This window comes from Phyllosticta citriasiana (assembly GCF_038021145.1).
Source record: "Phyllosticta citriasiana strain CBS 120426 chromosome Unknown IWZ02scaffold_1, whole genome shotgun sequence".
Lineage (NCBI taxonomy): Eukaryota > Fungi > Ascomycota > Dothideomycetes > Botryosphaeriales > Phyllostictaceae > Phyllosticta > Phyllosticta citriasiana.
The window spans coordinates 2,683,563-2,696,426 of NW_027117278.1; the positions used below are offsets into that span (position 1 = coordinate 2,683,563).

At 53.7% G+C, this 12,864-nt stretch overlaps 3 protein-coding genes across 3 annotated transcripts; all 3 read left to right on the top strand.

Moving 5' to 3' along the window:
* Positions 1-182: 182 nt before the first annotated feature.
* IWZ02DRAFT_486974 (glutathione transferase) lies at positions 183-2,697 on the top strand (the record flags this gene model as incomplete). Its single annotated transcript, XM_066769313.1, has 7 exons — positions 183-733; positions 782-1,334; positions 1,708-1,826; positions 1,880-1,979; positions 2,107-2,187; positions 2,233-2,578; positions 2,636-2,697. 7 exons carry the CDS (start codon positions 183-185, stop codon positions 2,695-2,697), a joined length of 1,812 nt encoding a protein of 603 aa, XP_066627504.1.
* A 1,353-nt stretch (positions 2,698-4,050) lies between these two features.
* On the top strand, positions 4,051-5,120 carry IWZ02DRAFT_30750 (nucleoside phosphorylase domain-containing protein). Its single transcript, XM_066763999.1, has 2 exons — positions 4,051-4,934; positions 5,060-5,120. The coding sequence occupies exon 1, from the start codon at positions 4,218-4,220 to the stop codon at positions 4,920-4,922; it is 705 nt and encodes a 234-aa protein (XP_066627505.1). The 5' UTR covers positions 4,051-4,217; the 3' UTR covers positions 4,923-4,934; positions 5,060-5,120.
* Positions 5,121-7,789: 2,669 nt separating this feature from the next.
* IWZ02DRAFT_30835 (uncharacterized protein) lies at positions 7,790-8,709 on the top strand. Its single transcript, XM_066764019.1, has 2 exons — positions 7,790-8,507; positions 8,573-8,709. The coding sequence occupies exon 1, from the start codon at positions 7,920-7,922 to the stop codon at positions 8,400-8,402; it is 483 nt and encodes a 160-aa protein (XP_066627506.1). The 5' UTR covers positions 7,790-7,919; the 3' UTR covers positions 8,403-8,507; positions 8,573-8,709.
* Positions 8,710-12,864: the final 4,155 nt, after the last annotated feature.

Sequence of the window (12,864 nt, forward strand, 5' to 3'; positions counted from 1 at the left end):
GGTCGCCCATAAAAGTCGTGGCCCATTCGTGGCACTAGCTACAAGCATGGTCTCAGCAACAACTTTTGATTCTTCAGAGGCTGACAGAGGCTGAGGCGGATAAACGATTTTGCGAAAAGGGGAGATCGTGACGGTTCGCAACGGCGAACTGAAGCATTAAAGCAGCGGCAAAAATTCTGGAGATGGATTCCATTCATCCAGGCCAGCAGTCACCGCCTACCCTCCGAACGCTGCAACCTGCGGTTCTGCACAACTTCCACCACACCCAAGAAGACCAAACCCTTGGAGCTGCCCAGAATTTTGCAGCAGCCGCTGGTGCGTTTGGCTTGCATCCTGCTGACCAAAACACTTTGCTTCAGCAAGGCTTTCTTGGCCAAGTGTCTGACCCTCGCTCTATTCGTCAACCGGGCGCATTTTTCAACCAACATGGCCGACCCTTGGAATCTATTTCCAATCTGCCCCAGCAAAGCTTTCTGCCAACAGCGCTAAATGTTGGCCAATTCAGCTACGGTGCAACACAAAGCCAACACTTTGTCTTAGACAGCTTTGTGAAACCGCAAGGCTTTGACCAAGTGCCAATCCAAGAGCCAGAAGCTGCCGCGGGGAAAGACGCTGATGGCGATGCTGCTCAAGACGACGGCCATGCCAGCTTTGTCCCTGATCCCCCGGGCCTCGCGGCATGGCGAAACAGGCTTTTCCATCTTGATGAGACCGTTGTCATGACCGAAGATCAGTATGTTGGTAAAATCTATCCAGTTATGCCTGACCTTATCCCCTTTAGATACAAGACCTACTGGCCACATGTGGATAATATCTATTCACATCGTTCGACGCAGCGATACAAACGCAAACCCTTTGTCTCGCACTACATGGACTGCCGTCTAAAAGGACGTCCTTCAGGAACTCCCAAGTCAGACGACCCGCTCAAAAAGAAGCGCAAACGCGTTGCGCGCGAGCGCGATCTTTGCGACGTCAAGATCAGGGTTACTGAATACGAGCCTGGAGCCGCAACGCCAGAGGCAGTTGGCCAATCGACTGAGCAGGTAGTTAATACTTCGTCCTCGACCCAAGCTGGCCTCGATTCCCTCGATCTAGGCACTGGTGGCCTTGGTCAACAGAATCAGCAATGGCCTTTTGCGCCAATGATGAATCCTTCACCATATCATGGAAAGATATTCACAATACAGCGTGTAAATGGCAATGGAGCCAATGGCAAGGTTGACGGACATCCTGGTCCACATCGGCATACTCTCCAAGACAGTGACAGGATCAAAAAGAGTAGCGTGACGCGTTGGATGCGAGAGCAGGAGAAAGCAAAGAAAAGATCACAAGAGGTACACAATCTCACTATCCCCATCATGCATGCTTTTCATGCGCAACGACCTTTTGCACAAAATATCTTGATTCCGCCGCCGCTTTTCGCTCACGTGAGCGCTACTGCTTATTGCGTCATCACACCTTCAACCTCTAGAGCTTCCGTCATTTCAACTTCAATCAACATTGCTCTCCATGATCAATTACACCTGCCGTCTCTTTTCATCTCGCAAAGTGTCGTCATACCTTGGGCGTTTACATCCTCAGATCCTGCAATTCCATCACTCTGCACGGCTCATTCTTCCTCGCCAACCCTCATCACCCCACTTCAATTATTCAGCGATACTGCGAAACTGCTTTAGTACAATGGCTGATGCAAAAGACGCACAACAGACCCAAGCAAAGCAGGATGACAAGAAGGGTTATCGCACCAAAGCTACCGGCAAGGCGCTTGAGACTGTCAAAAGGCATTCGACCGACAATGATCTGAAGCTGTTTGGAAGTTGCTTCTGGTATGGTTTCCAGGCTCGGTTCGATGTACATCGCCTGCTAATCCATTTGTCAGCCCTTTCGTCCAGCGAGTATGGATATCTTTGGAGTACAAAAAGATACCATACCAATACATCGAAGTGGATCCCTACAAGAAACCGCAGTCTCTCCTCGAAGTGAATCCTCGAGGCCTAGTTCCTGCCTTGCGCCACGGAGACTGGGGATGTTACGAAAGTACCGTTCTGATGGAATACGCAAGTTGCCCACCATCGCGCTAGAAAGTGCCAAGCTAACACCCAATAGCTGGAGGACTTGAACATGGGAAAAGCATTGATGCCTCCAGACGCCAAGGCACGAGCGCACAGCCGGTTGTGGAGTGACCACGTACGATACCAGCAGCCAACACGAAGCCTCGGCTAATCAAAGCAGGTCAACCGCCACATCATCCCCGTCTTCTACCGCTTCCTACAAGAGCAGGACACGGAGAAGCAAATCGAGCATGCCTCGGAGCTAACGAATCAAATCAGCAAGCTCGTCAACGCAGCAGACCCAGTTGGGCCATTCTTCCTGGGCAGGGAGATATCCTACGTCGATATTCAGGTGGCTCCTTGGATCGTTCGCTTGAACCGCGTCTTGAAGCCTTACCGCAGCTGGCCGGACCCCGAACCGGGCTCTCGATGGGGCAAGCTGGTGGATGCGATTGAGAAGAACGAGAGCGTCCAGGCCACTTTGAGTACGGACGAGTTGTATCTCGACAGCTATCAGAGATATGCGGGTGAGTTTCCGCGTAAATCACAACGATTTGATGCATTTTGCTGATATGTGTCTGCAGAAAATCGGCCGAATACTTCGCAACTTGCGAATGCGGTTAATTCTGGACGAGGTCTCCCTTGAATTTTCAAGTCTGGTACTGGGCTCTTTCATGTAAAGGGTGCGATGCAAAAGTTTGCTCTTGTTCTTCTTCCTTTGACGGCCTGTTTCCTTCTGTCTCTTGACTGAGCTGAGGTCATCATACCCGGGTCCTTTGCTTCTCCTTGGTTTCTTCCTGGGCAGCTGCTCATTTGCAACAGGAAAGCAATCCATCAAATCGATACCTTTGACCAAGAACAACAGCATGACAGTTGAACAGCAGCTTTGTGGTCATACTTATGCAGACTCAATCTGTGTGCGGTTCTTAGCTTTTTGGCTTTGCGATTTTCCTGGCTAGAAGCAGTGCGCAAGGGCAGCAGCAACAGTCCGACGGCTGGCCGATGCAAGGTGAGGATCACATTCAAATGTCCTGCTGTAGGTGGATTCGTGGTCTTGATAGAGTCCTTTTCTGGTTTGAGGTTTGTCTTTTGGGTTTATCTTTTGGGTTGAGCGCGCGTGGCACGAGGGGAAGGCACAGGCTGAGCGGTTGCCACCAAGGTAAGTGGAAACATCTGACGCTTTAGACCGCGATAGGGGGGATGAGCACCACACAAAAACAACAACCGGAGCCTCAAGGTCACGACGACCAGCAATGCAGGCGCCGATCCAGGTCCTATCGGAACAGACTCTGGAAATTTACGGCCGCAATGAACACGTTTTTGCAGCCTCATCCAAATCGCAAGCAGCCTCGAATGTGACTTAGGCCTTGCCATGACGTGGCCCTGCTGCGCCCCGTCTCCTTCGCAGACTCAAAGACTACCGTCTTACCACAGGGCTGCCAACACTCAGCGGGATCCGCGGAGCAGCAGTGACGATTTGTTTGTGACGAACCAAAGGCAAAGTCAAGTAGTGTGACAAGCAAGGTATGGCATGAGGCTGGCCCCCACCAGCCACAAGTTGCTGTGGCTTTAGTTGACAGCTATGTCTGCTCGTGCTTTCTGGTTGGACGCTGATGTTCCTTATTAGCTTACGGTCGGGATGGCCGGATCTTCGACCTGCATAAGCAGCCCATAATAGAGTGATTGGCAGACTCTGCACGCCAGAGTCTTGTCAGCTGGGCTCCTTTTTGCCGTCATGGAGGCTTCGCCACCACGTTTCTGCATGCAGATGAGGCCCTATTCCTACAAAAGTTTTATGCAAGAACAATGGTTGGACCCAGAACTCCGAGCACGGGTAGGGCTGACCAAATACCCGTCCAACGGGTCCGCTCTTGTCTTCAGTGTCCTAAACTTCAGCCTCAGCTTCAATCTATGGTCCATTCCTGAAGGTAGAGGAATATTGCCTTTCGCTTCGATCTTGGCAATCTTCTATCTGGAATATCTTCTCCCCTCGGTCTCGGAACTCCTTCCCAACCGACCACCATGTCGAACCCGAATAAGTAGACGGTGGGTTGGATCTGTGCTATACGAACGGAATACATTGCAGCTCAGCAATTCCTGGACGAAAAACAGTAAGGACCAGAGTACGTGTCGGCGAACAATAAAAATGACCATACGCTCGGACGGATGGGCAACCACAACGTTGTCATTGCTGTCCTGACAAATGGAGTACACGGCCTCACCTCCGCTGCGACCGTCGCAACAGACATGCTACACTCCTTTGTCAATGTCAGAATCGGGCTGAGGGTGGGCATCGCGGGTGGCGCGCCAACCACGAAGCACGACATTCGACTGGGTGACATCGTCGTCAGTTCTCAAACTGATGGGCAAAGCGGCGGCGTATTCCAATACGACTTTGGCAAAACTGTCCAGGACCAAGCGTTCCAGAACACTCGATATCTCAATCAACCACCACATCTGCTTCGAGCCGCAGACCACGAGTTGGATGTACATAAATTTGAGGAGAACATCAGTTCGATTCTCGAAAGCAAGGATAGACTACGAGAAAAATTCTCGAGGCCAGATTTGGCGACAGATCGGTTATTAAAGAGTGAATACACACAACACGACCAAAACATCGACGACCTCTGCTCCGACGTATGCGGCACTGACGAGGAGAATCTCGTTTCCAGGCCAGATCGGGAGAAGCGCATAGACGATCCAGTGGTAAATTACGGTGTCATTGCGTCTGAAAATCAGCTGATGGAAGACGCCACGATAAGAGACAAGTTTGCGAAAGAGAAAAATGTCCTGTGTTTCGAAATGGAGGCAGCCGGACTGATGAATCACTACCCATGCATGGCAAGACTATTCGGATTCTCACAAGAATAAGGAATGGCAAGGGTATGCGGCTATGACTGCTGCTATGTATGCGAAAGCTTTGCTGCACCTAGTACCATTCCCCAAACATTGAGCTACAAATTCACCTCACCTAGTAACATATGTTGATCGTACTGTTCATGTCGCAGGAGACGAAATTCCCCAATTGGCCTCCTCGTGAGCACGTGGGCTCAGTCATCGGCGTCCCGTCCACAGAGACCGCGAACTTTGTCCGACCGTCGCCAACAACAACCTCGAAAGCCAAAAGACCAGGCGCTTCATTCGCCCATAGGTTCATGAAGGTCTTATGCTATACAAAATTCGATTCCGCACGACAACGCAGGTTCCATCGCGTGACGTCAACGCGTTGACGCGCGTCGCTGACCTTTTCCGCATCCGCCTCAACTCTGAGTCTCGGCTCCCCTCGCCCCTCACACGGCTCCACCAAGCCCCGGAGGCATCGTCAAAAGCCGACGGCAGTGTCAGCTGTCAAACTGGAAGCTGCCGGAGCAGGTTTGCGTTTGACAGGTGCGCAGTGGCCGCGTGGAGACGTGGAGAAGGCGTCAGGCGCGAAACAAAGTGCCGACAAGTTCAATGGCTCAGGAGGGGGCTAGACGATGCGACAGCTTGGGCAGGGCGAGCGTGAATGATGTGACAGACGCTAGGTTGTTTGAAAAGAGAAGATAGGGTCTATTTCGGGGGTCCACAACGATTCAAGGCGGTCTTGCAACTGCCCGTCCCCGGCACTACGACAAGCCATGATTGGCCCGCGGAATTCGGGAGCTGGACAACCTAAGGTCTGCCTACTTAGCATCTCGACCAAACTTCAATACCTTTCCGGATGCAGTAAGTCGCGGGGTCGCCGAGACGACGTTCGCCCTCCAGATCCACATCATCCTGTACGAGCTGTCCCGCCTTGAGAGACGCGGCTGCGACACGGAAAGGAGACTCGCACTGCTCTGCGCTGCGCTGAGCTCTGCTTTGTATTAGGCTTAGGGAACCCTCTTGCGTGCGTCCGCGCCGAACCCAATCGCGTCCGCGTTGCCGGCATGAAACGCGCCGCGTTAGACAGCTGTTCCCGTCGTCGGCGGTGGCTACGAAAGATCCGACCATGAATGGACCCTGACGCCGCGAGGACGCTAAATCTTTTTCCAAAATAGGCCCGCTGCCAGCACAGAGACTGACACGCCGAAGCTGGAAAAAAAGGTGCGACTCGCGGCCCTGATTAGCTGGCCTCAGAGAAATTGTCCCTGCCTGACTGCCGACTAGCGTCTGGTCAGTCTCTGCTTGCCCTTCCCTATGCCTAGACAAGGTTCAAAGTCAGGATCCACATGCCGCCTTGGAAGAGCGAGGAAAGTTTTCTTGGAAGGGACAAGACATGGCAAGTATTCCGATTTCACTGCTCTGCAATTGGCCTGCTGTATATCGCAGAACGTGATAGCCGTTTCTCAAAGTCAAATGCTCGCAATCCGCTCTGCAGTCTGACTCCTCCTCTGCCCAAGGCTTGCAGCGAGCCGTTCATGCTCCGCCCACGACTTCCAGGGCGCTAGCAATTCTGAAGCTTCAGGCCCTGCACAGCGAACCTTTCCTTCACGACTGACGCTCAGGCTTTGCAGCCTTGTTTTGCAGTCTACAGGGCTTCTTCTAGGGTGCATGTGGCCCGCTCCACCACGCCATGATTTAGAGCATGTGCAAACCCGGGTCGACAAGGAAGATTTTGCTTGTCAGCGGAAGGTATCGAAACCCTCACGCTCGGCTAAAGCCCCGCGGGACATCAGGCATATCCAGAGGAGCACCGACGTGGAAGCTGCACGACCGGGACTTCGAAACTTCGAATGCTTGATTTCAAATCACCAAGAGACGGTCAAAAATGCCTCAGAAAGATCAGCGAGATAGTCTTGTTCGACGGTTCACTTGATGATTGTTTATCTTGAGTCGCGCACCGCCAGATTCGTCGACCACCACGGAGAGACCACAGAGAGGCGTCTAGAAACAGACGAAACGTGCGGTACCTGCGTCCATGACGCACTAATGCCACGCAGCGTGCGTCAAAGGCGCGTTTGGTTGTCCGCCTTCAACAGGTACGGCATGTAAGGTACCAAGGCAATCAGGCATGCAAACCCTTAAAGGTCCCCGTTCACTTCAGGGATGCAAAACGTCCCTCGCTCGCTCGACAACAACCCAGCTTACCCTGTTTTTGCGCCCGGCAAGAATGCATTGATTTACCCTGGGGACAAACAGACTCGAAAGCGTCGCTCCCTGCCGCGCACGCGGCGGCCCAACACCAGCATACTTCCCGTGTCCGAGGCATCCCCGGTTCGACTCACTCACGAAGAACAAGAATTTTCTGCCCCACGTCGTCGCCTACATTTCTCGGGCCAGCCACTGCCTGTTCAGGCTTTCGCAAATCCATGTTCGAACAAGAAATATGGAGACGAGTTCTTAAGCTCTGTGAGTTACATCGCGGTTGTGCCGTTCAACTTGTCCTACACATCCTGGCTAGCGATCTACACGCACCCGCCAGCCGGCCCGTCGCCCGCACCGTATCCGTATCAGATCTCGATCTCCGTACTTGCCAGCCAGCCAGCCGACCACGTTCACAACCACACGTCTCTCTATCACCACGTCTGTCTGCCCATCTTGCCGTCCGTCTTGCCGTCCGTCTTGCCGTCCGCTAGTATGCTGCTCTTCTCGGACACACGATATGCGTTCCCTTCGATTTCGGACGCCAGAACAACTCTCTTCTTCCTAAAAATTCTTGAGACACCACATCAAACTGGTTTTCCAAACAGCCCAGGAGCTCTCTCACGCTCTCCATTACCCTGTCCGCCAGCGCCCTGCTTCGACCCCCCCTCCCCCCCGAATATACTCCGCACGATGCCGAGGCTCGCCCTCGTCGACCGATGGTGGATGCATGTTACAAGAGATAGTTATCGACAGAATGACGGAGTTGTGGTGTGTCGTCTCACCACCAAACCTACGTGTGCTGTCTCGACTGCGTTGTGTTAGATGGACCAAGGCCGGGCATCAGCAACCCCTGTCTCGACTTGGACGTTGGACTGCAGCCTGCCCGCGGCTGCCGCGCTCTCCCCTGCCTTGTCCGCTTTGCCCTGCGATGCCCTCTTCTTTCGCCTGTCCCGTCCGCCTGAACGTCGAGGCTTGGCTTCTGCTTTGACGTCGACTCGTCCAGTTTTTCGAGAAGTTTGCTCTCCAGATGGACAAGGACGAGATGGAGCGAGACAGCAAAGTCAACGCAACATCTTGACGCTCCACATCGGCAGTGAGACGCACTTCAATCACTCCAGCTCAACTCCAACACCTGTATCATCCCAGCCCGTCACTCGTCACACTCCGCCTTACCTGCCGCCCTACAATCCCTCCGCCCCACGTACTCCCTCTCTGCCTTTCTACATGCAACCCAGCACACAGCAGCATACGCGCCCAAACGCCATCACACACGCCCTCCCTGCCGCACGTTTTGTTCGAACCTAGTTGCACAGAGACCCTTCCCTCCTTCCTCTTGCTCCGCCTTTGCGCTCCCTGCGCCTCGTCTGATGGGGACTTGCGATTCATCCCTGAAGGATGGATAAGGGTGAGGTAGGGTAGGGGCAGGCCCTGCCGTCACGTCAGCCAACAGCACATCCATCTGACGCACAACGCAGACAGACAGCGGGCTTGTGTAAGGCATCTACTTACTCTCCTCCTGTCTTCAGTACCCAAAGTTGTGTCGTGGTCGTGGTGTGTCGTGTTTCTGCGTTTGACGTTTGATGCGGCCGTCTGTCTGTAACGGGCGTGCAGGTCAAACGGTGGGTATGTAGGTGTGGGTAAGGTACATGGGAGGTAGGTCAATGGGTGGTGTGTGGAGGGTCCCTCTATTATTGGTCAAGGCTGGGTTGGGTGTGCAGGGTAGAACGGAGCACCAGAGGTGGCAGGGGGCGAGCACGTTCGCGTGGTTAGAAAGAGTGAGGAGTATGCAGGTATGTGAAAGGGGTAGGTGGCAGTGGTCGTGTGGATAGGTAGGTACGACGCAAGCTGAGAGACATGCCACTTAACTTGCCCCGTTCATCGCATGCATCCAGAATGATGTGTACACACGGTGAAAGTCAACAGGAGAAGGGGGTTATGGGAATCAGGAGTGGAGTTGAATGGTTAATTCAATGTAAAAAAGCAGTTCTCCTACGTGGTCCATCACATTCTAAGAGAGAGAATCGTCAAGCACGTACAATCCTCTCTAATTTTCCACTACTCTACTGCTCCTCTTCTTTCAATCAAACAACAAATAGACAGAGGCGGTAGAAGAGGAAATGAAGAAGCCAGTATGGCAATCCAAATTTACTGGAATCACGAAAACGCAACAGGACAAACGGTAAGAAAAAGCAAAGAAATGAATCCAGCAGTCCAAGAAAATTGACATCTTCTCGTCTCCTCTTGCGCTCTCTTCTCTGCTCTGCTCTGCTCTGCTTCCTTGTGCCCTGCCTTTTTCAAGCAATCAACATAGACACAAAAGAGGTACTTTTTCCAGGCGGTCGCTAGTCGGTCAGTCAACAAACCAGCATAGTAGCGGGGGCGGTAGGAATGATAAGCACAGCTTCCGACCCAATCACACAAACAACAAGAGCATGTGCAGAAAAAACATGTATCGTATCCCTTGCAGCAATTAAGGCAGACAAACAGCCAACCCACTCCATCTACCCCATCGAACCCATCAACGTCTGCCCCTCCGTCCCCAACTCTCCAAGCTCCGCTCGCACCACTCATCCCCAACGGTCGAGACACCCAAGGTCCGCAAACCCCTCGAACCCTCTCTCCCTTTCTCTCCCTTCTTTTCCCAAAATATCTATCAGTTCATCCATCCGTCAATCTGCTGCTGCCTGCCTGCCTGTCTGGCTACTCGCATCCCTGAGTGACGGACGATCCAACCGCCGGCCAACACACTAGGTAAGTAACCTAGTTACCCCAACGAACTGACTGACTGATTGACACGCCTAGCTCTAGCTAGCTAGCTAGCTGGCTGGCTGGCTAGTTGGCTCGCCGCCGCCGCCGTACTCCCTCCCTCCGCGCTGCTGCTTTTCCCTGCCTTTCCAGGCTCACCAGGGAGGCTGGTTGCGAGCCCTTTTTTCCCTGACCGGACCGGTTGGCCTGCTTCTCGCTAGGTACCTACCTTACCCTACACACGCTGCTGAACAGGGGACCGAGGGACCAACGGATGGGGGGACGAGGGCAGCGAAATTGATTACCTGTGACTGCGACTGTTGGAGCGAGGCAAGCCAAGGCACCGACCCGGCGTCCCCCAACGTTCGTCCTTCCGTCCCAATATGACCAGGGGAGGGCGGGCAAGCCCTGGTTTGCTGTAGTGAGGGAGGTGGAGGTGCCGTGGCGCGCATCCCGAGACACTGCACCGCACCCCAACACACAGTACAGTACCCGTGGTTTATGGGGTTAGTCAATACCAGCATCTCTCCTTTAACGCAACGCGCATAGAGAGGAGCGCAGGAGACAGGTAAGTGTAGGGTGGAAGAGCATTAGGAAATAATAGACTGAACCGAATGAAGTGGCGGACACGAGCGAGTGAGATGGGAATCCGCGAGTCACACCTGCCCTCCATAAGTAGCTCGCTCGGTATAGTTGCCTCACCTAGGTATGTACTTCCTGGGCTCCCGCCTATCATCCACTCACTCATCCAGCAACTTAGGTGCTCACTCACTCAATCACTCCTTTAGAAAAGCTCAACAAACTAAATCTTCATGCAACTCCCACATACCCTCCTTCCTTGACCAAAACATCCAACAGTAACACCCTCACCCCATCCCCATCCGTCCATCCGGTACAGTACACACACACACACACCTACAAGGAACAAGCCCAAATCAGGCAAGCAGCAGCCAGGTGCCCCACAGGGAGATCCCACGCACGCTTTGTCCCTCCCGCTGCCGAACCCGGGACAGCGAGGGCGATGGACGGCGGGGATGATGCTGGGGCGTTGGGTAGAGACCCGTCTGACACCTTCCACTCTTGGAGTCTTTACTTGCTTGGGTGGAGCTGGGTGGCGGTGCTGAGATACGGAGCGCGATGCAGCGGAATGGTTGGTTCGCGTGCTGTGCGTTGGGAAATGCGAGTAAGGTGCCTGCCAGGTAGCACGGTGTGGATTTAGGAAGATACCTAGGTAAGAAAGGCAGGTAGGTAGATAGATAGATAGGTAGGTAGATGGGTAAGAAGCTATTTACATGAGAGATGCAGATGCAGATGCAGATGCGGATGTGGAGTGGTTACATGTGGCGAGGGAAGAGCGAGATAGTGCCAGGTAGCAGCGTGGTAGCCCTTAAAATCACCATCAAAGTTTTATTTAACAACAAGAAGCATTCATTCATTCACTACCTGGCCCTTCAACACAAAATTTCCAAAATTCACACAACAAAAGCATGTTCCAAATATAGGAGTCATTGCAGGTCAAGCAAGCAATACAAACGCTACTCCAACACGAGACAACACGAGATGTAGCCGCAGACCCGGCGCATAGAAAGCTCTTCACCTCTCTCTCTCTCTCACTCTCTCTTTTTCCCCCCTGCAGCCCTGCGCGCCAGCCGAGTAAGCGTAGCGGTCAAGCCACGCAGATAGATAGACAGATATTTTGCTCCTCTGACGTGCTCGCGGTGGACTTACGAGGACGTGTGCACGGATGCGGATGGACGGCCCATCCACCCAGTTAGCAAGTCAGTCAATCGGGCAGAAGGTCGGCCATCGAAGGCCCGACTTTCCCCCCTACCTCTCCCTCGTTCTCCATCTGTCTGTCTCATGTGGCATAAGCAGATAAGTAGAAAGAAATGTGGAGCGAAGCAGTCGCAGCAGCAGCAGCAGCAGCACGGAGGATGAGTTTACGAGGGCGTGGGTGCGCAAGTGCGTGGTGGGGTCGTCAGGAAGTCAGGCCACGCAAACACACACATACACGCCTCAGGTCAGATCCTCGTGTGGAGGAGTAAGCATTTGTGGGGATGAATGAGAGGTCAAGTCGTCGAGTCATCATCGCATGTGAGTTGAGTACCTAGCAAATGAACCAGCGAAGAGACGGACAGACGAAAAGACGCGCTGGATGGGTGGTCGGGTGTGGCGCCGCGGCGTGGGCAGGTGCGCTAGACCAATAGAGAAACAGACATGGACGGCGAGCAGCAGCAGCAGCAGCAGCAGCAGATGCGTCTGTTGAGAGCGCTGCTACTGCTGCTGCGTGTTAGATTTGCTGGGCTGGCTGGCTGGCTGGCTGGCTGGCTGGCCAGTATTGATTGGAGTCAACCAAGGGAGTGGTTTCAATAGGAGTAGAATGCATGCGCAGGCAAGTCAGGCAGTCTGTTGGTCAACGAGACGGTAGTTTTGCCCGGTACCTTACCGTGGCTAGGTACGTACCGTGCCAGCCATGAAGCAAAGTGTTTACCTCTGGATCCCATGCCGCTTTGAATGTCAAAACCGCAACAAGAGACTCAAGCAAAAGAAGGTGTAGCCGCGGCAGGGCACATCCATCCATCCATCCATCCAATCCGTCTGTCTCCTCTCTGTCTGAGAGCGGGCGTGTAAGGGTCATCCCAGCGTGTCTCCCTCCCACTGACGGTCAGCAAACGACACTCCAATCCAACCCAGCCTAACCCTCCCTCGCAGCCCAGCTAAGAAACCTATATACTGACGTGCTAGGTCAGGGATTCACCAGGCCCTTCTCGCACGACGACGGACGGTCGAGGGAGGGTTCATGGCGAAGGACGAAGGTTACCGGGTGCGGCGAGCCGGCGGACGGACGGGCAGGGCAGCGTGGTGTAGTGTAGGTACCTAGCGTAGCGGAGCGTGGGTAAGCCTGTCCAGGGCACCCAGATACCCAGCCCAGGACATGGAAGACGTGACGGGAGGTGAAAAGGGACCATAACGGCAGGGTAGGGTGGGGTGGATGAAGTGTCCAGGGAGTGAGGGGAACAAG

Excerpts from the sequence above, each read along its gene's own strand:
- IWZ02DRAFT_30750 (XM_066763999.1), top strand. The coding sequence starts at position 4,218 with ATGGGCAACCACAACGTTGTCATTGCTGTCCTGACAAATGGAGTACAC.
- IWZ02DRAFT_30835 (XM_066764019.1), top strand. The coding sequence starts at position 7,920 with ATGGACCAAGGCCGGGCATCAGCAACCCCTGTCTCGACTTGGACGTTG.